This window comes from Chlorella variabilis (assembly GCF_000147415.1).
Source record: "Chlorella variabilis unplaced genomic scaffold CHLNCscaffold_6, whole genome shotgun sequence".
Lineage (NCBI taxonomy): Eukaryota > Viridiplantae > Chlorophyta > Trebouxiophyceae > Chlorellales > Chlorellaceae > Chlorella > Chlorella variabilis.
The window spans coordinates 965643-985793 of NW_005435082.1; the positions used below are offsets into that span (position 1 = coordinate 965643).

The 20151-nt window shown below is 67.4% G+C and overlaps 4 protein-coding genes across 4 annotated transcripts in view; 2 read left to right on the top strand and 2 right to left on the bottom strand.

Annotated features, from left to right (window-relative positions):
* The window catches only part of CHLNCDRAFT_57398 (hypothetical protein), a gene marked incomplete at its 5' end in the record, with an annotated part of 6536 nt that extends 2713 nt beyond the window's left edge, over nt 1-3823 (bottom strand). The window contains 10 exons of the mRNA XM_005849264.1: nt 200-280; nt 422-540; nt 1043-1130; nt 1395-1495; nt 1670-1782; nt 2019-2082; nt 2274-2320; nt 2518-2635; nt 2815-2893; nt 3011-3823. Coding sequence (XP_005849326.1) covers nt 200-280; nt 422-540; nt 1043-1130; nt 1395-1495; nt 1670-1782; nt 2019-2082; nt 2274-2320; nt 2518-2635; nt 2815-2893; nt 3011-3823 — 1623 coding nt within the window. The remainder of the gene's footprint in view (nt 1-199; nt 281-421; nt 541-1042; nt 1131-1394; nt 1496-1669; nt 1783-2018; nt 2083-2273; nt 2321-2517; nt 2636-2814; nt 2894-3010) is intronic.
* Nucleotides 3824-4859: 1036 nt separating this feature from the next.
* On the top strand, nt 4860-8914 carry CHLNCDRAFT_51314 (hypothetical protein; the record flags this gene model as incomplete). Its single annotated transcript, XM_005849061.1, has 17 exons — nt 4860-4952; nt 5050-5091; nt 5129-5287; nt 5530-5615; nt 5645-5739; nt 5807-5854; nt 6158-6255; nt 6423-6531; nt 6703-6776; nt 6915-7037; nt 7236-7316; nt 7462-7586; nt 7726-7768; nt 7929-8020; nt 8182-8223; nt 8380-8443; nt 8681-8914. The coding sequence occupies 17 exons, from the start codon at nt 4860-4862 to the stop codon at nt 8912-8914; spliced, it is 1608 nt and encodes a 535-aa protein (XP_005849123.1).
* A 2097-nt stretch (nt 8915-11011) lies between these two features.
* CHLNCDRAFT_34882 (hypothetical protein) lies at nt 11012-14722 on the bottom strand. Its single transcript, XM_005849265.1, has 9 exons — nt 14455-14722; nt 14160-14305; nt 13690-13808; nt 13244-13364; nt 12877-13007; nt 12541-12616; nt 12198-12318; nt 11844-11985; nt 11012-11651 (listed from the first exon to the last, which is right to left on the bottom strand). Exons 1-9 carry the CDS (start codon nt 14606-14608, stop codon nt 11534-11536), a joined length of 1128 nt encoding a protein of 375 aa, XP_005849327.1. The 5' UTR covers nt 14609-14722; the 3' UTR covers nt 11012-11533.
* A 1443-nt stretch (nt 14723-16165) lies between these two features.
* CHLNCDRAFT_30572 (hypothetical protein) lies at nt 16166-17871 on the top strand. The gene is made up of 6 exons (XM_005849062.1): nt 16166-16204; nt 16299-16323; nt 16728-16749; nt 16898-16999; nt 17230-17318; nt 17584-17871. The coding sequence occupies exons 1-6, from the start codon at nt 16187-16189 to the stop codon at nt 17664-17666; spliced, it is 339 nt and encodes a 112-aa protein (XP_005849124.1). The 5' UTR covers nt 16166-16186; the 3' UTR covers nt 17667-17871.
* Nucleotides 17872-20151: the final 2280 nt, after the last annotated feature.

A 20151-nucleotide genomic window follows, 5' to 3' on the forward strand; every position in this document is an offset into this window, starting at 1 on the left:
GGGGTAAATGGGATGCCGCTGGATCGCTGGAGCTGGCAGCAGGCTGGCAAACGAGCCAGGCGGTAGGCAGAGCGCAGCAAGGAGGTCACTGTGAGCCGGTGGCCAGCGCTCCAACAACCTCCCCCTGCTGGCACCACCAATAGGTGGGGTGGCATGTAGCTGCAACAGCACCTGCGATCCAGCAAGCCCCTCTCCCCACCTTGATGAAGGCCTGGGAGTAGTTGCGTCGTGGCGGGAAGCGCTTGCCGGCAATGGACTCATTCCAGGTGCCGTTGAGGTACTGCAGGCAGTACAGGCACCATCCCGGACACTCAGCCGCCAGCGGTCACAAGTAGTGCTGGCCCATGCGGGCCATGCACCCTGCAGAAGGCTGGGTGCAGCGTGGGCACAGACAGACACGGGGCCAGCGAGCCACCCCCACCGGGATCGTCAGGTTGAACCCATGAGCCTTCTCCTCAGTCGTCCCTGTCAGGTTGACCCAGGCGGGCGGGTAGTGCAGCTGCACGCCGGGGTCGTCGTAATGCACCTGGGGCTCCACATCTGAAGGTGGAAAGAAGCATAAAAAGAAAGAACTCGTCAGAGAAGAAAGAATGAAATCATGACCTCCCTTGCTTCCACAAGGGAGAAGTGTCATGCGCCAGCGGGCTGTGTGCAGAGCCAACAGCATGCCCAGGCGGGCGCGCCTAGCAGCAGCCCTGATGCCCAATGCTGTATCTTTCGGCTGTATCTTTCGGCTGTGTCTTTCGGCTGTATCTTTCGGCTGTGTCTTTCGGCTGTGTCTTTCGGCTGTATCTTTCGGCTGTATCTTTCGGCTGTATCTTTCGGCTGTATCTTTCGGCTGTGTCTTTCGGCTGTATCTTTCGGCTGTGTCTTTCGGCTGTATCTTTCGGCTGTATCTTTCGGCTGTATCTTTCGGCTGTATCTTTCGGCTGTGTCTTTCGGCTGTATCTTTCGGCTGTGTCTTTCGGCTGTATCTTTCGGCTGTATCTTTCGGGTGTGGCTGAGGGCGGACAGGGGAAAGGCTGCTGCCACCACTCCTCACCCATGCTCAGGCCTGGTGCTTCCCACAGCGTGAAGAAGATGGCGGGGTGGTGCAGGTAGTTGCCGATAAGCGTGTCGGACAGCACAAACTGCGCAGGGGACAGGAAGAGATGGGAGGGCGTGCTGGAGGCAAGGCGGGCATAGCACAGTAGCCAGCACCATGCCACGTGCTGGCCACACACGCCCCTCCAGGCGTTCTGTGGGCGGCCAGCCTGCCTGATCCGATAGGGGAGTGAGATGGGCAAGGCAAGAGCATCGCCCATAACTCAAGCCAAACCCAGGAGGCTTGCCTGGTCCATCATGGCGTGACCCAGGTGGCCCAGCTCCGTCATGTTGGCGTTGCGGGCATACACGCGCCACTGCTCGTTCAGGCGGATCATGTGCTCACACATGCGGGCGATGGTCCAGGCGGCGGGGCCCCCGGGGGCGGCGCTGTGGATGTAGGAGGAGCCGCCTGCGGGGGCGGCGACATGGTGGTCGGTGCGTGTTTTGAGGAGAATGCTGGCTTCCAGCGCCAGCACCAGGGCAGAGCCCAGCAGCAGCAGCGGCAGTGGCCCAAGGCCCAGCAGCAGCGGCCCCAGCCCAAGTCCAAGCGGCAGCCCCAGCGGCAACAGCGGCAGGGGCGCACCGTTGATGGTGTGGCCGCCTTCGTCAAGAGACATGAAGTGTATGTCCTTGAAGGGCGGTACCGTGAGATACTTGTATGGATCATGGTACAGATAGGTGTCAGTATCCAGCAGCCTGCATGGGCCACCATACCAGTACACAGCAACGAGGGACACGTCCTGCCATCAGCAGGTCAGCCCGTCTGCACTCTCCTGCGAAGCTGGTGCAGCATCTCCATGCAGAAAGCACCGCACAGAAGCCGCTGCGCAGCAGCCCGTCAGGCATACGCTGCACGCACACGCCCGGGGGCTGAGTTGGCAGGAGCAGGGCAGCGGCGGCGGCAAGCCACGCGCGGCAGACGTGCCGCTCACCACACGTTGTAGCCGTGCCAGACGGCTCGAGCCATCAAGATGTAGCGCACAGCCCACTGCTCCTCTGCAAATCAGGCGGTTGGTGGGGGGATGGGTCGCGGAGGGGATTTGACAAGCACAGATATGATGCGCAGCTCAGGTTGCAATGGAAACAGCTGGGTGGCAGCACTCTGCAGCAGCAGCGTGCTCTGCAGCCTCGCGCGGGCGGCTCCACTAAGGGTTATGCTGCTGGGAGGCGGCGCAGGAGCAGCCCACCTGCTTCGAAGATATGCCACGTGCCATTCTTCACAGGGAACCAGTCTCTGTGCACAAGCAGAGAAGAAGGGGCGGGCAGGTGGGCACACGGCAGTCTCTCGCCCCCAGGGCATGCAGCCCCCACTACAGAGAGGCCTGTGTGCGGCAAGCCGGGAGGCAAAGGTGCCCCCCACACAATGCCGAACGCTCCCTCCCACCCCAGAGCAGTACTGACCGCTCCCTCCCATCCCAGAGCAGTACTGACCGGTGGGACCAGACGCATGTGACGTTGTGGTACCCAGCCTCCGCCAGCACAGCACACGACTCGTTGCCGGTCGCGTGCAGCATCACGTTCGCCAAGCCCAGCTTCCAGGCGCCCGCCACTGCAAGCACAGGCAGCAGCACACGCAGCATATGGCGAGGCGAGGCGAGGTGAGTGGCAGCAGGAGCACTGCATGCGAGCCAGGCACCGAGCCAGCAGCAGCATCCGCGCAGCATGCAGCCCACAGCAAGCGCATTGCCGCCGGCGTCATCCCTTGCCAGCACCAGCAGCTCTGCCCACCAAAGTTCATGCCCAGCAGGTGGCCTCCGCTCCCTATGGTCAGCATGATGCACTCTTTCTTGTAGCAGCTGGCCTTGAGCTGCGGGGCAGAATGCGCACGAGCAGGCATGTGTATCAGGAGGGCAGGCACAGCATCATGGATGCAGGGCAAGCAGTGTCCTCCTGAGCAGCATCAACACCCCTCCTCTTAACTCACCATGGCCCTGAAGCCCTCTGTGCTGTCCACCTCCCCCACATACGCCTGCAGCTTGCCCACGCTGCAGTAGCCGCTCTCCCGGCACGGCAGGTCGGCCTCATCTCCCGCGCTGCCTCCCACCGACTCCTCGTCGGCCTCCGCTGCCTCGTCACTGCCGCCGCCTTCCTCTGCCGCCACGGTTCCCTCGGCGCTGCTGCTGCCGCTACTGCTTCCTTCCACTGTCGCCTCAGTTGCCTCCTTGCTGCCACTGCCGCTGTCTGCCTCTGCCACCTGCTTAGCCTCCTTGCTGCTGCTGCTTCTGCCTTCCTCGGCCTCCTCGATTGCCTCAGCGCTGCTGCCGCTGCCTCTGCTGCCTTCCTCAGCCTCCTCGGTTTCCTCGCTGCCGCTGCTGCTGTTGCTGCTGCCTCGCTGTGCCGCAGCGATACCTTCCCCAGATGCCCCGGCCGATTGGGCCGCACCAGCACTGCTGCCCTCAGATGCATCGGCGCCGCCGGTGCTGGTGCTGGCGCCGACGATGCCGTCATCAGTGCTGCTGCCATGCCCATCCACGCTGCCATTGGTGTCGCTGCTGCTTGGCTGTGCCGCGGCTGCTGACACGGGCAGGGAGGCTATGGTGAGGTGCTGGGAGGCTGAGCCCACCAAGCCGGACAGGCCCGTGCTGGGCATCGCCACCAGGGTGCCGATGAACACCAGCGTGACGGCTGCCATTCCCAGGTTGCGACGCCACGTGCTGGGAGGGGCGGGGGCCGTCAGCCTGAAGGGCCGGCGGTCGGGCGGCAGCGCGGCGCCGCCCTTCCCGCTCTCAACCCCCATGCCGCTGGAGGCGCCCGCTGCTATGCAGCTTTTTGCTGGTTGCAGGGGAGCGGGAGGGCGGGCGGTTTGCTGGCCTGCGCATCACATGGCAGGCAACATGTGAACTGCTGGCGTTCCAGGCCGTGCTGTGCCTTGACGCTGGTCTAGACGGCAGTCCTACAGCTCCTCCTTTCGCATAGAGGCAACTTAGCGACTGCAGTCGACTCGTAGATCGTAGTCGGGACAGGTGAGTCTCAGGATAGCAGCAAACACGCAAGGGATGCACGGCTAGATCCGCAGGATCGTTGGATCAAACACAGCGGGCCATCACCAATCGCCCAGGTCCCATGCATTGCCGTTGGCACCGGTGCCGCCTGGGTGCCGCTTTGCCCCCTCTTCCAGCCACGCAGGATGAGGTGGACGCTGATTGACAGAGCATCAAGTATCACGAAGTACGTCAGTGCTGTTGATTCATAAATGAATGGCATGGGACAAAGGGAGAACAGGGAAACACTATGGTGTCGGCTGTCGTCAGCTGCCATCGCTGCCACCGTACACCTGGTTTTATGCCTGAATGCCCTGTTTCTCATCGAGGCTGCAATCGATGTGATTATGCTGGCCATGCTGCACAAGCAAGCGTGAAGCATCCAGGTGCTTGAAGCGCATCTGCAGGAGTAGGTAGGGAAGGCAGAGTGGCTCTTCGGGATGGTGGTGGCGGAGAAGGCGGCGGGCTTGGCAGCAGTGCGGAAGGAGGAGGTGGAGAAGGCGGCAGCGGGCTGGGTGGCGGCGGGCTGGGCGGCAGTGGGAAGGGCGATGTCTCAGGGAACATGCGTACTACGCATCCCAGGGACATCACCCGCCGCGCTGTGCTGTCCAGCGGCGCTGCCATGGATGCCGCAGCATTCACGCGTTGCACGTATTCTGTTCTTCTCATTCTTCCTCGCTGCTCGATTTTTCTTTGATGACGTCCAGTCTTCGGAGCGTCTTGGGTGGCGCCAGCCTTGGTAGGGAACTGGGCGGGCGTGGGCGTGGTTGGTAAAGACTCCGCCTTGGGAGCATGGCGAAACTCGCGCTGAACAGTAATAAGGAGTGGGCAGTGAGCTGGCAGACGCAGTGGGTTCTTGGCGTGTTCGTGTTGGCGCTGGTGCTGGTGGGGGTTGGTCTGCACACTTCGGGACACGGGGCAAGTGTGCCGCCCTGGCGATGCCCGCCCTCCGCCGCCTGCCGCTGTCCCGCCTTCCCTGCAGTGCCCTTCTGCGACCCGCCTCACTTGTCTGCTTCCTTTGCGAGTAGCGCTCCGACACGCACCCTACTCACCATCTGCAGGTTCTGCTGACCGTTGGGCATGTGGCAGCAGGGCAGCAGCCAGGCTCGGCGGCGGCGGCGGCAACACCCGCCGCCGCCTGCGACAACAGCTTCTTTGATCCCACTCACGAGGCCCTGGCCGGCCTGTGCAAGACCTACAGCCAGGTCTGCTTCGACCAGGTGCGTGGTGGGGGCGGGAGCCGCCTGCGCGGTTGGCTGGCTGGGTGCCCAGCGATGGGCATATACGGTGATGCGCTGACCGTTGGGCAGGAAGCCCCACCTCGGGGCAAGTCCCCCACCCCACCCCACCCCGCCCGATACCATGCCCAGCCCCCCAGGCAACCACCCCTCTGCCTGGGTGCTGTGTGATGAGCACGACAGGGGCAGCGGCCGACCACCCGTGCGCCGCCGCCGCTGCGCAGGGACACGTTGTGAGTTACGACCCCGCATACAGCCCAGCCAACACCTCGTCCGAGCCCCTGCCCAAGCTGGAGATAGAAGTCATCGAGTACTCCTGGGCAGGCGCGTGCCATGCAGTGGGCAGCCCGAGGGCACCCTGCTGCAGCCGCTTGGGTCGCAGCAGGCCGCGCCGTCTGGCCTGGGTTCTAGCAGCAGCCGCGGCGGCGGCGGCGGTGCCTGCTCGGAGCAGCTGCTGCGGAGCGCTCACCCCGCCCCGCCCGCGAGGCTGCCTGCCCGCAGGTGCCGATGACAATGGTGACAAGTTTAGGAATGCGCAGAACAAGTATGGTGCGCACATGCGTGCCTGCCTACCCGCATGCTCGCCTGCATGCCGCATGCTGAGCCGCGTGCCAGAGCCCGGGGGTCCGGCAGGCGGCGGCATGCTGAGCAGCCGCCGCGGCCTGCTCCGCCACCACTGCCGCGCCCGCTGCATCCGGGCACGCTGGCTGATGCCTGGACTGGCTTGTGCCTCTTGAACTATGACCGGCCGTCGGATGAGCTGCGCAGATGGGCGCCCGCCAGCTGACGGCGCCTGTGGTGACCAACTCGCTGCTTGCTTTGCGTCATGCCTGCCTGGCCCCCTGCCCGCAGCGCCGCTGTCCATGCGTGCCGCTGGCGTGCTTGAGGAGGGCGACCTGCTGCGCCCCACCTTCTCCAACTGTACCGCCGTAGTGATGTGGACGCAGTGGGTGAGCGCTGGAAGCGATGTGTTCTTTTCAGTCACCCCGCTATGATAGGCCGCGAGTGCAGACCTGGGGCAGACGTGTCGGGGGCCCGCCTGCTTGGGCCCGCCTCTGCTGACGCCTCCCTGCTCCCTCCGGCTGCCCGCCGCCTGCCCCACGCACCCCCCCTGCAGGTGCACAACTTTGGGGAGTCGCTGAGCCACGTGACGGCGCGCATGTGGCAGCTGTGGGCGGACGGCAGGATGGGCAACGGCACGCTGCTGGCCTTGGGCACGCCCGCGGGTGCGCCGGCGGCGGGGCGGGGCCCCTCGTGGAGCGTGGCTGGCACTGCTGCCCTGCCTTCCTGCCTGCCTGCCTGGCTGTCATCGCCCTGCCTGCCCCGAGGGCTGCCTGCCCGCCTCCCTGGCTCGGATGCTGACTGGTTGGCGGCCCTCCCGGCCCGCGGCTGTGCAGGCGAGCGCACCCGCTCCTTTTGGCCATTCTTCCTGCAGCCGTACACCGTCAACGCGGTCATGTCGTTTGCCGAGGTGGGCACCTGCCCAGCCTCCTGCCCGCAGGCGCAGATACATGCAGCACGTGCATGCGCAGCCGGCCCCCGCCGCTGCGTCGGCACTGCCTCCTCATCCCACCCACGCGAGCGCTGCCCTCCTGCCCCGACTCTGCAGCTGTCGGCCCGCACGGCGGCCGGCGCGGAGCCGTCCCACCCGTACGGTCGCTGCTTCCGCACAGCCCACCTGTGCGCCTTCTCTGATGCCGGATACTTTCAAGGGATGTATGGCGCGATGCAGGTGGGCGGGCGTGGGGCGGGCGGCGCTCCGCCCCGCCTCGCATGCATGCATCGCATCGCCAGAGGCGGCCCCAGGGCTGTGGGCGGGAACAGCCTGGGCCTGTCAAAGAGCCAAGGGACCGGCGGCGGCGCGTGGATGCATGCTGTCCCCAGCTGCCTGGCGAGGTGCGCGCGGTGTGCTGCCGCCGTCACCCCGCAGGCGGCGTACCACTTTTACGAGCGGCGGCTGCCCAAGCCGGAGCCGGCGGCGACCTTTGACGCCGGCGACGACACGCTCAAGGTGGGTGTGCATGCGTGCATGTGTGCACGCATGTGCGTGTGAGGGGGCGGGAGCCCTGCCACTGCCTAGAAGGGGACCGCCGAGCCTGCGCTAGGGTTCCCCCATACGCCCGCCCCGTCCGCCCCGCCGCGCCCTGCTGTTGCAGGTGCTGATAGAGCACCGCAACGGCACCATCCGGCGCCTGCTGAACTGGGAGGAGCTGGTGGCAGAGTGCAACAGCGTCCGCTGGGAGCTGCCAGGGACGTCACCGTGGAAGAAAGTGCAGTGCAGGTGCGGCGCAGGCGGGGTGTGCAGGGGGGACCCACACAGGGTGCACTGTGATGTGAGGAGCCGCGCGCTTGTGTGAAACGTTTAACATCGCGCCTGCACCGCACGTGACAGGCCAAGGCCCGCCGGCCGCCTGCTGCAGGTCCACCACGCTCGGCGCTGACCCCATGCACAACCTGGCAGCGGTGAGGCGGCGGGGAGGCTGCCAGCCTGCAGTGCCCTTCGGCACCTCCCACAGCAGTGCCGCACTCTGCCCCCAACGTTAACGTACAACACCCACGCACGCACCACAACCCACACCCAACCCCACCGCCGCCTCCGCTCGATGTGCCCCGACGCCTGCAGGTGCGGCCTGCCGACATGGTTGTCATAGTGCACGGCTCGGGCTGCTCCAACTGGCTGGCCATGCGGGAAGGATCCGCACTGCTGGAGATCAGGTGAGGCTGGCATGCAGCAGCCAGTACACCTACAAGGGGCAGGCATGGCGGGGGCGGTGTTGTGGACGGCGGGCCGCCGTGCATGCAAGCATTCCCAAGCAGCCAAGCTGGGCGCAGGAGCAGTAGCAAGCCGCTTGCCACTGCCTGCGTGCTGCCCGCAGGCCTTACAAGTTTGGTTCTGAGCAGCGTGGCTGGAGCGACTGGTGAGGACTGGTGAGGGCCCTTTGCCAGCACAGCTTGCTTGAAGCCGCAGCGCTGCGCCTGTTGCACACGCGTAGCGCATCGCATGCCCGGCACGCCCCCCCACCCCCACCCCCACCCCACACACACACTCGATTCCTGCCTCGCTCTTCTCACAGGTTTTATCCAAACATAGCCGCTGCCATTGAGTACAAGGTGCACTGGTATGCCATCAACATAGAGGTGGGTTGTTGCGTGGGTTGGCAGCGGGCCAGTGTGGGGATAGAGGAGTGCATGGGGTGGCTTCGGATGTGCGGGAGGACTGTGGCTCCTGGTGGGGTGGTGGCAGCATGCATGCATTTGTGTGTTTAGAAGGGACGCGCCGAGCTTGGACGCCGATGCCCACTGCCGCCAGCGGTGCCCAGCACATCCCCCGCTCGCTGCGTGCCGCTGAGGCGCGAGCCACGCCAACCTGCGCAGGACGAGGCGCTGAGCACGCCCAGCGAGCGCGAGGCGGAGCACGTGAACGAGGACCATGCGCGGTACCTGCGGGACCGCCACACCACGCTGCCCTTCGCCGCCCTGCGCACCATGGTGGCACGGGTTGCGGGGGTGGGGCGCAGCAAGGCTGAGTATGACAAGGTGACGCAGCCGGTGCGCAAGCACTATGTGGAGCTGGCGCCGGGCGGCAAGCTGCAGCCGATCCCCGTGTGAACTTTGTGATCCCTCGTCAGCAGACGCCTGTATTGCATTGATCACAGGTATTCATTTTCTAGTGAATTCTTCTTCGTTTTGAACTGGTTTGCCGTATGAGCCATCTTGTGCACTGCTTCGCTGCTCACATATGCATGCGCCTGATACAAAACAGGGTGGCTTGCTGACTGTGACATGGATCAAAGCAAGAGACGCGACGGTGCTACAATGTCGCCACGCCCTGTGGTGGGGGTAGCCGTCGCACCGCCAGGTGGTGGCGGGCGTGTGGCCCCAAGGCATGTAATGCTACGGCGTCCACAGTACCCTCGCATAACCCCTCACCCACCTGAACACGGCCCACATGGCACCCTGTGGTTGCAGCGCATAAACTGTGCATCAGTGTCTGATAGAACAGCACACAGCGGCGGCGCCACACTGTCACGCTGCCGCCATGTGTCAAGTTGACATAACTCAACGCTGATTGCTCAATGTCGTCACATCCTCTACCTCTGTTCGCACCATGCTGGCCCAGGCTGTCGCCCTGCTGGGCGCCAGGGCGCTCACCCGCCCTCCAACCCCACCCCCTTCCGCGCTCAGGGCGCTCTCCTGTCTGCGCGGCACCCCTGCGACAGAAGGCAGCGCCGGCCAGGACGTGCAGCAGCCGGCGCAGCCGCAGCCTCAGGCGCTGGCGCCACCCCTGCCGCCGCCCGTGATGCCGGGCCAGGAGGGCCAGGAGCGCACGCACTGGCTGGACCGTTACATGCCCGGGGCACGCTTGTGGCTCGAGGAGAAGAACAGGTGGGGGCCATGCTGCCGCGGATTGCTTTCCTGCAGGTGTCCCGCACCCGTGCGGCACCCCATGCTGCCCAAGCTGCCCACTCCCCCGACGTGCCTGCCTGTCTGATGCGCCGCAGGGCCTGGTGGATCAAGGGCCTGGTGGAGGCGCGCTGCAAGTGAGCAGATCCAGCTGCCTGCCTTGCACTGGCCAGCACCCCCATCCCCTAGCGCCGTGCCGTTGCGCCCCGTACACATCACGCCGCCGCCCCGCTCGTGCAGGCAGTACCACCAGCTGGAGGGGCGGGAGCAGGAGCTGCGGGGGCTGATCGAGGCGGAGTATCTGGCTGGCATGAGGCGGTACGCCTCCGCCGCGCGGGACGACCGCGCCGAGACCCACCTCAGCGTGGCGGCGCTGGCGCTGGCCAGCCACAAGGCGCTGCTGCCCTTCCTGGGGGACGAGCAGGAGGTGCTGCAGGTGGGGCCCCAGCGGCCTGCCGCCGCCGGCTGCGCGCGCCGCACCGGGCAGGGCACCGACCGGCCTGTGGCGGCCCAGTATGGGCAGCGCGGTGCTGGGTGCCTGCCTCCCTGCCTCCCTGCTTCCCTTGAGCCTACAAACGTGTGATGGCTTGGCCATTCGCCCGCCTCGCTGCTGCAGATTTTACGGGAGCACATGGGCGGGCGCACCACCCCGCTGCTGCGCTTCCTGCTGCGAGCCACCAAGTTCATGCACCGGGACGGCTACGCCGTGCTTTCTTCCCGCCTGCGCGGCCTGCAGTGGGACCTGGGGGCCGGCTTTGCCAGCCAGCTGGAGCTTGGCAGCGAAGAGGTGGGGCACGTGTGCGGAGGAGGTGTCAGCAGCAGTGCACAGTGGGACTCACGCTGCAGCCTTGCTTGGTGGTCTGGTTGCCCTGCCGGACCTCCCGACCCGACCTGCCCCACTATCCACCCACCCTGCATGAGGCCCAACTGGTTGCATGCGTGCTGTGCTTCCTGCTCCTGCTCCTCTCCCCCTCCCACCAGTGCAGTCCAGCCTCACCATCACCCGCTGCTTCTACCACTCTGTGTTCGAGGAGGCGGGCCAGCCGCAGCTGGCCAGCGCCTGCTGCTGCAGCCAGGACCGGGTCTGGTTTGAGGTGCCGTACCGCGGGGCCACAGCGGGGCGAATGTCTGCCATCAGCGCGGGCGACCCGTGCTGCCGCTTCGAGGTGCGGCGGGCGCCTCGCTAGGCTGCACTCCCGGGTGCCCACCGCTGCCAGCAGGAGCCATCGGGCACGCTGTGTTGTTTTGTTGCTGGGCATCTGTGCTTCCCAAATGCTCAAAGCCCCGCTGGACATGGCATCTGGCAGTTGGCAACTTTACACTTGCTTCGCCCTGGCAGCGCGGCGCCGCCGATCGGGCCAGCGCCGGCAGCAGGGCGCAGCAACAGACAGGCAGACAGTGCCACGGCGGGGAGGGACGCCTCCCTGCGTGCGCCTCGCTGTAGGCGTGCGGTGTGAGAGTGTTGGGGTGCAGTGTTGAGGAGGTGCAGCATCAAAGGAGAAAAGCAGGGCGGGAGATTGCGCAGCGCAGCGGCGCACGGCAAGGGGCGCTAGGACAGGGGAGCGCATTGCTGGGACAGACGGGAGCAAAAAATGTGGGGAGCGGGACGTGTAGCTAGGGGGCGGCACACGGGGACGGTAGCACACAGCAAAGGGGAGTAGTGGGCGTCACAGCAATGGCAGGCGCGGGGGGAGAGCAACAACAGGGCAGTGCCGGCTTGGGGAAGGGATTGGCGTGCAGTGCCAGCGGCGCCGGCTTGCCGGCCGCTGGCCCGGCCGCCAGGCGGCGCTCTGCGGGGGCTGGCGGGGCCAGGGGGCGCGCCGCTCAGCCCTGCAGGTGGCCGATGATGGCGGATGTGAAGTCTGTGGTGCCGCTCTTGCCGCCCAGGTCGCGGGTCAGGTACTTGCCCTCTGCAATCGTGCTCAGGCACGCCTTCTCAATCCTGCGCGGGCAGGGGAGGGGAGGGGTGGGGTGGGTGATCGGGCTGCAAGACGGCACCCAGGTGCAGCGGAGGCCGCCGTCGGGGCGGCACAACAAGCCGGCCAAGCATGTGGCGCTACACATGAATGTGGCGCCCCAGGCGCCGCCACCGGCTGCCGGGCCTGCCGCGGTGGTGTGGCGCGCTGCCGCTCACATGTCTGCCTGCTTGTTGAGGGTGAGGTGGCGCAGCATCATGACGCCCGACAGCAGCAGCGCGGTGGGGTTGGCCTTGTTCTGGCCCACGATGTCGGGCGCGGTGCCGTGCACAGCCTCCATGAGCGCCAGGCCGTTGGCGCCTGCAGGCGGGAGGAAGGAAGGAAGCACAGGTGGGACACCCGGTGCACAGTCGACAGGCTATCCTGCACAACTCCCCCGCCCGGCTGCTCGCAGCCCGCAGGATGCAGGCGTCAGCGGCTTGTGCCCGCCGGCCACACAGCCAGTTCCGCGTCGGGCCGCCTGGCAACCGCCCGACACCACAACATACACAAGCGCGCGGCCGCGCGCTCACCGATGTTGCCGCTGGGGGTGAGGCCCAGACCGCCGATCAGGCCGGCGCACAGGTCTGAGATGATGTCTCCGTACAGGTTGGGCATGCACATGACGTCAAACTGGCCGGGCTTGGACACTAGCTGCGGGGGCGGAGGCGGCGCGAGGGCGCGGGAGCAGGGTGCGTGAGGCTGGCTGGGGTGGGCTGGGGTGGATGCCGTCGTGGGCGCAGAAGGGTGGGCAGCAGGCTGGGCACCCCCGCAGGCTCATGGCCAGGCTGGCATGTGCCGCCGCCACACCTGCCCCCCACCCTCGGTCCGCCGACTCAGAAGCACACCCGCAAAGCACCACACCACACCACACACCTGCATGCACGTGTTGTCCACAATCATCTCCTCATACTCGATGTCGGGGTACCGCTCGCTGACCTCGCGGCAGCACCTGCGGGGCGGGGAGGGCAGGGCAGGGCAGGCAGCAGGCGCCGGCAGGTCGGCTGGGGCAGCCGCGAGCGCCGCCACCAGGCTCGCAGCCCGCAGCCCCTGAGCCAGACCTCCCGCTCGCCCGCCGCTCCAGCTGCCTGCTGCTGCTGCGTGCGCCCCCAAATCACTCCCCATCCCCTCCTCCACTGCCTGCCACGCTCCCCAACCCCCGCCCTAACAATGCCTCCAAAACAACAGCCTCCTCCAGCCGCAGCCGCTCACTTGATGAACAGCCCGTCTGCCAGCTTCATGATGTTGGCCTTGTGCACCGCCGTCACCTTCCTGCGCCCGTGCTTGCTGGCATAGTCAAAGGCAAACTCGGCCACGCGGGTGGAGGCCACGCGCGTGATGACCTGTTGGAGCGCAGGAGGGTGTGCCGGGCCAGCCGGCGGGCCATGGCGGCGGGTTTGCAGGCAGGCAGGCCACAGCGGGCGGGCTCGGCATCGCGCAAGACGGCCCGCGCCGCGGTCGGGCCAGGGCCTCGCCCGTCTTGGCCGCACAGCACAGGCCGGCACTCGGCGGCGCTAACCGCCGCGTGCGTCGCGCGCAGTTGTTGTGCCGGGCCCCGCCCGCCTGCGGCGGCGCCCACCTTGAGGCTCTCCACCACCCCGGGCACCACCTCGTGCTCCAGCCCGCTGTACTCCCCCTCCGTGTTCTCCCGGATCGTCACCAGGTCGATGTTGTCGTACCGCGTCTTGTAGCCGGGGATGCTGCAGGGGGCGGGATGTAAGGGAGGGGCGGGTGGGAGGTGGGGAGGGTGGCAAGGAGGGTGGCAGGTGGCAGGAGGGGAGGGCGGCACGGATGGGTGGCACGTGGCAGGCGGGAGGGAGAGGAGGGCACGGGCGGAGGGGCGGCCAGAGCATGGCTTGGCAGGTTGAGAAGCCGGGGCCAGCCCCAGCACAGGGGGCCGCCGCAGGCGCCTGCAGGGCAAGCCGGCCTGCCGGCAGCGGATCCCCGCCGCGGTGCACGGCGGGGACCCTGCCTCGCGCCACGCCGCGCCGCCCAAGGCGGGCACCCGAGGCGTGCGGACCCCACCTGAGGCATGGGCGCACGTTGGCGTACAGGCCCAGCTCCTTGCGTAGGGTGAGGTTGAGGGAGCGGAAGCCCTTGCCGATGGGGGTGGCCATGGGCGCCTTGAGCCCGATGCGGTTCTTCTGCGGGGCGGCAGCCACAGCGACCGGGGAGGGCAGGCGGCGACCGGGAGGGCGGGCAGGCAGGCAGGGGAGTGGGAGGGTGAGCGGGATTCTCTGAGGGGCCATTGCCATGCGGTGCATGGCGAGGTGAAGCGGCGTGCCCGGCGGGAAGGCAGGGGTCGTGCGCATGGCGCGGTGCTAGCCTCTAGGGCCAGCGGCTACACGCCCACCAACGGCAAAGGGCCGGCGCCCGACGCACTGCGCACAGCCACGACCCCTCGCTGCCTGCCCCCAGCGGCAATCCCTGCTGGCTGCGGTCGCCCTGGGCAGGCTGGCGAGCCCCCCCGGCGACCAGGTGCTGGCGGGGCGCACCAGCACAGAGTCCAGGTTCTCCCGCGTCACAAAGCTGTTGGTGCGGGGGTCCACCTCCTTGCCCACAATCTGCACATCCCACTCGATGGGCGCCTTGGCGGCCTCGAAAATCTGCATCACCGCGTCGGAGATCTCGGGGCCAATGCCTGCAGGAGGTGGGCGCACGGCCAGCGGCGGCTGGGGGGTCCGCCGGCGGCCAGGCGGCGGCCAGGCGGCGGCCAGGCGGCAGCGGCGGCGGCGTAGTCAACCCCCGGCGGGCTGTGGCGGGTCCTGGGCCTCCCCCAACACCGCGCACCGTCTCCCGGGAACAGGGTGGCGGTGATGGTGGGCTCTTGGACGCTGGCGGCCGAGTAGGCCCTGGCCGCCATGCCGGGCAGGCCGCAGCTGGAGTATGCCTCGCTAGCCCGCAGGCTGCGGAGCACGGTGGAGGCGATCGCGTTGCGCAGCATGCCGCTGTTGTGTCGCCCGCAGGCCCGGAGTTGGGGAGCAGGCCAAGCCCTAGGGGGAGAGCAGGGGAGCGCGGCGGTCGTCAGCTTTCCTTTCAACAATCGCCTTGAGCCCAGATGCACTGCGATCGCCTTGCAATAAGCAGGGTTGGGTCGGAAATGAAATGCTGGGCGTGGCGTGGCGGCGCCTGCCCAGCTGCGTGAAAACGTGTGATTAGCAACTGCGGAGCAATTGGGCACTGCTGCAAAGTGGGTGCATCGGCTCTGCAGCCCCGAGGAACCCTGGAGGCGCTGTGCGCAGGTGGGGACCCACCGTTGACCTGCCTCCGCAACCCTCTCCATGGCAGCACGCCTACCAGCAACCCCTCGACAGCATGGCACGTCCCCAGATGCCGCCTACAGCCAGCTGGAGAGGCGATGGACTGCAGAGGCGCAGGCGCACGTTGCCCGCCTCGAGGCGCTGCTCGCGCGGCACTCGGCTCTGCTCGCCGCAATGCACTACAGCCGGGGCGTGGCGTGGCGCTGGGGCTGGGCCCCATGGAAGTCTCTGCTGCAGCAGGTCAGGGACCAGACCGCTGCAGGCCAGCGGCTGCACTCCAGGCACTGCCTGTGCAGAGCGCTGGCGGCTTGGGCGCAGGCGCACCAGGTTGCAGCCTGGCAGGCAGTGGGGCGCGACGCCTGTGCAATGGCAGGAGCTCGGCGACAGCGACAGCATGCGCTGCTGCGATGTGCACTGGCTGTACTGCAGCGGCGCATGGCCTGGGCTCGCTGCCTGCCGCAGCAGCGCGCGCGGCGCCTGGCTGTTCGAGCCCTGCGCATCTGGCGGCAGCAGGCAACAGCAGCCAAGCTGCAGTTGCAACTCCTGCTTGCTGCGGCCGCCAGGCACAGCGCCTGCCGCACCCGCCGCCGAGCGCTGGCTGCCTGGCAGCTGGGAGCGGCCCGCTGCCGGCAGGAGCTGGTAGTGGCGGCGCGGCGGGAGCAGCGCTGGGACACGGTGCAGCGCTACCTGCAGGAGCGCCGGCAGGCCAAGGCAGCGAAGCAGGGCAGCGGGTATGGCGACGAGCAGCTGCTGAGAGGTCAGTCGTCTGGGGAGAACAGCTTCAACCCCAATGCTATCTTCTTTGGCATGAGAGGCGGTTAAAAGCGAGACACGGGGCTGCAGGCGGTGCGTAGTCGGAGCACGCATGCGATGATTGCGTCGTGCCAGTGGGCCGCAGTGGAGCACATTCACATGTGTAACATTCACCTGGATGTTGGTGGTTGTTGTAATCCAGCAGATTGTCGCATTGCCTCGCCATCAAAGCTAAGGCAGAAGCACTAATATACATAGGCCGTGGTGGCCGCTCAACTGTTTGCCGCCTGATTGCCTGGCCCCTCTTCCTTTGACAACATTTCCTGGTCACGCGGTGCTCTGAGGTCACTGAATCCCACAACCGACAAAGCATGGAGAGCATAAATTGGTCTCCACGCTGCCGCTGTGCCCGCCCCCCCGCTGCGCCTTAGGCAGCCAGAAGGCGGCACCTCACCAGGACCTCAAGCTTTTCGACGCTCCAGCGGCACTTCCGACTCGCTGCTGTTAGGATGGCGTCCTTTGCGGAGGTAGGAGGGGCCTGGGTGTGCTGGTCAGCCTGCAACCCTTCGCCGCCATCTGCCGACCACTGCCACCGACCCGCATGCCCCTTGCCACCTGCAGGCACCCGCCGGCGATGCCGCAAAGGGTGAGCGGGCTGCGTGGGGGCAGCCATGTGTTTGGGGTGAAGGGCAGGGCCGCCTCTGACGGCCTGACGGCCTGACGGCACCTGGGGCGGTGCAGCTAGCAGATTTTGGGTGCTGGTGCTCATCGCACAGCCCAGGCAGCGGTCATGCAGCCAGCAGTTGTTCACCCCATCTCTCACCCAAGCCCTTCAACCCTTGCCGGCGTGGTCTCCTCCCCGGCTGCCGGACTCGGGGAACGCACCGGGCGATCCAGAGAGCAGTTTGCGCAGCCGGGGAGCAGCAGGCAGAGCTGGTTACTACTCCGCCGGCTGGGGCTGCCGCCGTTCGCTGCTGCTGCCACCCTGCTGTTGTCCCCCAGTTCCAAGACTGACCTGTCATCCTCCTGCCCTCCCCTGAATTGCTGCAGGCGCAAAGATCTTCAAGACCAAGTGAGTCCAGCCGGTTCGCCTGCGGTCGACGCCTGTGCCAGTTGCCGCAGCGCTGCCGCATGCGCACCTGCTGGCTCGCCCTGCACCGTCTGGCATGCCCCCACCGTTGCTGGTATTGCTGCCTCCACTTTCCCTCACTGTGGCGCAGGTGCGCGCAGTGCCACACCGTCGCCCCTGGCGAGGGCCACAAGCAGGGCCCCAACCTGGGCGGCCTGTTTGGCCGGAAGACGGGCCAGGCGGCGGGCTTCAGGCGGGTCCCACGCTGGGGTTTGCTTGCGTGCCATGGGAGGAATCAGTACAGCAGAACATCACGGCAGGGCTGGCTGGCTGGCTGGCTGGCAGGCGCCACGCCCGACTGGCAACCCAGGCAGCAAGCCCCCTGGCGTGCCACGCTGGCGCTGGTCTGCTGCGCGCCCGGCTGCTGCCGACCCTCCTGCCGCCGCCTGCCTGCCCTGGCGCCTGCCCCTGCCTTTGGTGCAGCTACAGCAAGGCCAATGTGGACAAGGGCGTCACGTGGGGCGAGGACACGCTGTACGACTACCTGCTCAACCCCAAGAAGTACATCCCAGGTGCGGTGGGGCGGTACGGGAGGCGGTACGGGTGGCGAACGGCGTCGCTGGTTGGAGAGCGAGCTAGCAGGAGGGCATGCAGCGCACACGTGGCGGGGCGCGAGCGGCTGCAGCAGATGGGGAGGAGGTGGAGCAGCAGCCCGGGATCGGGCTGCCGGCCAGTCTGGACATGGCCAGTCTGGGCAAGGTAGCATGCTGCCACAACCCCTCGCCACGCCCAGACCACCAAGGCCTGCATGCTTGCTGCCCATACCGATGTGTGCAGGCACCAAGATGGTGTTTGCGGGGCTGAAGAAGCCGGAGGAGAGGGCGGATCTGATCGCTTACCTCAAGGACGCCACCAAGTGAGGGAGCCCTTTCCGAGGCCCTCGCTCCGTGGTGCTCCACTCCGTCACCGCCTGAGCGTCCTGTTTCCAGCGACTGGCGATCTCGTGGTGCCCGCTTTGGGCAGCGGACATTGCCAATCTGCTTCTGGCCTCTCCTTGGCTGCTCCCTGGCTGCTCGCCAGCATCCGGCCCACACCGCTCTTCTTCGTCCGTCCCAACACTGACTTCCCGGCCTGCGGCCCGCGGCACGCATGCCCTGGAACAAAGGTTGACCCACCGTAGCACCAGATTGCTTACCATGTAACCAGCACTGTTGCATCAAGGACGGGGGTTTGGGAGGGCTGGGCAGTGGAGAGGCGGAGTTGCCCTGGCGGCTCGTAGGCAGTGCCAGCCGCCGACAGCTTGCGGAATTGTCTCACGAGCGTGTTTCGGTTGTGGGCGGCATGCATCATGCAGTCATGTGTGCAGACGGTGAGCAAATTACAGCAATTATTTGATGGGGAGGGGTCCAAGGTGCTTGGGCTGGGCGCAGGCTGTCGAGGCCCTGCTGCCGCCCCAGGCTCCAGCCAGCCTGATGCCACTGCGGCCTGCTGCCCGCCATCGGGGCCGCCCAAGGCCGGACCGTGCTCGGGGTCTCTCTACAGCGTCTCTGTGTTTGTTTGCTGTGTGAATGGAGGGGCCTGGCATTACGCCACCCCGCCCGACCTCTGCGCCAGCCGCTGTGGGAGAGGCCTGGCGGCTCTGAGCAGCACTCTGGAAGCGTGCCCCTGGCCGATTGAGCACCGCAGCGCAGCCTGCGATCGCTTGTGTCGCTCCCGAGACCCCCTCAAGCTCGAAGCGGAGCCACGGCGCACGGCGCAGCCCCCTAGGTGCGCCCAGAATCCATGGAGGGTGGATGATCGCGCGCCCAGGCCCGCTGGAGCGGTGGCACCAACGCCAGGCGCCCGCGGCCACCGCCCTCCGCCGTGCGCCTCGTTGCCACTTCACGTCTGCGAGCTGCACGGCAGGCTGGGGGATGGGTTAGCTCTGCTCCTTTGTTTACACGGCTACTTCCAGCGCAGCCCTTGTGTCCCACTTGCCGCCTCAACTCCGCCCCGGCTCCCCGCCGTCGTCGCAGGCGTGGCGGCACGCAATGGACCCGCCGCCGTGGGGCAACCCCTATGGCTATGGCGCGGCGCCGGCCGACGACTATGAGGAGGAGGAAGAGGAGGTGGACAACGACAGGCAGGCTGCTGCTGAAGCTGACAGCGCCTGCTGCCGCCGCTGGTGTGCGCTTGGGGGCTTCCTGGAGCGCTGCCGCTTGCTGGAGCCCTGCCGCAAGGATGCTCGCTGTGCTGCGTCCCGCGTGCGTTCCTGCCCGCGGGCTGAGTCCGGTGGAGTGCGGCCTCGCCTGCCTGGCTGCCTGCAGGGCGGACGACGAGGATTTTAATGTAGATGAGGACATGGAGGAGGAGGAGGAAGAGGGGGGAGGTGTGTGGCTTGGCTGCCGCCGCCCACACCCGCACTGTCTGTGGCTGCTAGCAGCTCCTCAGCTGCATCTCTGCAATCCCCCACCCCCTGGCTCTCCTGCAGGCGAGGAGGAGGATGACGAGGAGCCTGAATACCAGGATGACTCTGAAGATGAGGACGATGATGAGGAGGAGGATCTGGTGAGGCGGGCTGCGAGCTAAGCTTTTAGCTCAGCTACCCGCCTGCAGCGGCAGCCACCAGCTGGAAACCAACGCAAGCGGCAGGCCTGTGCCTGCTCTGGGGTCGGCCCTCGGCCCTGCATGGTGGCCCAGCTGCTCTGAAGAGGGGTGCTGAGCGGTATGGCGCTCCCGGGCGTGCAGGATGAGGATGAGCAGGACGAGGAAGATGCTCGGCAGCTGCGGGCGGTGGCTCACGGCGCCCCGCTGCATCACGCCCCCGCCCCCGCCCCCGCCACCCAGGCCCCCGCCCCCACTCCCGTCCAGGCCGCCGCCCCGGCCACCGCCGGCATCAAGCGCAGGGTGGGCGCCGCCCTCAGCCAGCCTGCCGGCTGCCCCTGCTTGACGGTGTTTCAGGCTGCGCCCAGCTGGCGTGCCGCAGGCCGCTCTCGCCGGGCCGTCTCCCAACCGCCTGATCCCTTGCCTCTGCCTCCCTCTGCCAGCAGCGCGACGAGTGGGCGCCGCCGGCCGCGCAGGCGGCGCACCCCACGCCGGCGGCCTCGGCGCAGCCCCCGGGCCAGCCCGCCCCGCCCGCCGCCAAGCGCAACGTGGTTCGCATCAACCTGCGCCAGCAGACGGTGCAGCCCAAGTATGCAGAGGCGCCGGAGGAGGAGGCGCCCCGGCCCCAGCCAGCACCTGCTGCGCAGCCGCAGCCGGCGGCGCAGCCGGCGCCGCAGCAGCCCGCCTGGCAGCAGCCGGCCTGGCAGCCGCCCGCGGCGGCCCACCAGCCTGCGGCCGTGCAGCAGGCGTGGCAGCCGGCGGCGGCGCCGGCGCCCGCGGCGCAGCTGCCGGTGGTACAGCAGGCGGCGGTACAGCCTGCGT

Coding starts and splice junctions, on each gene's coding strand:
- CHLNCDRAFT_34882 (XM_005849265.1), bottom strand. CDS start 14,608: ATGCTGCGCAACGCGATCGCCTCCACCGTGCTCCGCAGCCTGCGGGCT. Junction 13,365..13,689: donor AACGTGCGCCCATGCCTCAG/GTGGGGTCCGCA, acceptor CGCCCCCTGCAG/CATCCCCGGCTACAAGACGC. Junction 11,652..11,843: donor CTCAACAAGCAGGCAGACAT/GTGAGCGGCAGC, acceptor CTGCCCGCGCAG/GATTGAGAAGGCGTGCCTGA.
- CHLNCDRAFT_30572 (XM_005849062.1), top strand. Junction 16,750..16,897: donor GCAAAGATCTTCAAGACCAA/GTGAGTCCAGCC, acceptor ACTGTGGCGCAG/GTGCGCGCAGTGCCACACCG. Junction 17,000..17,229: donor GGCCAGGCGGCGGGCTTCAG/GCGGGTCCCACG, acceptor CCTTTGGTGCAG/CTACAGCAAGGCCAATGTGG.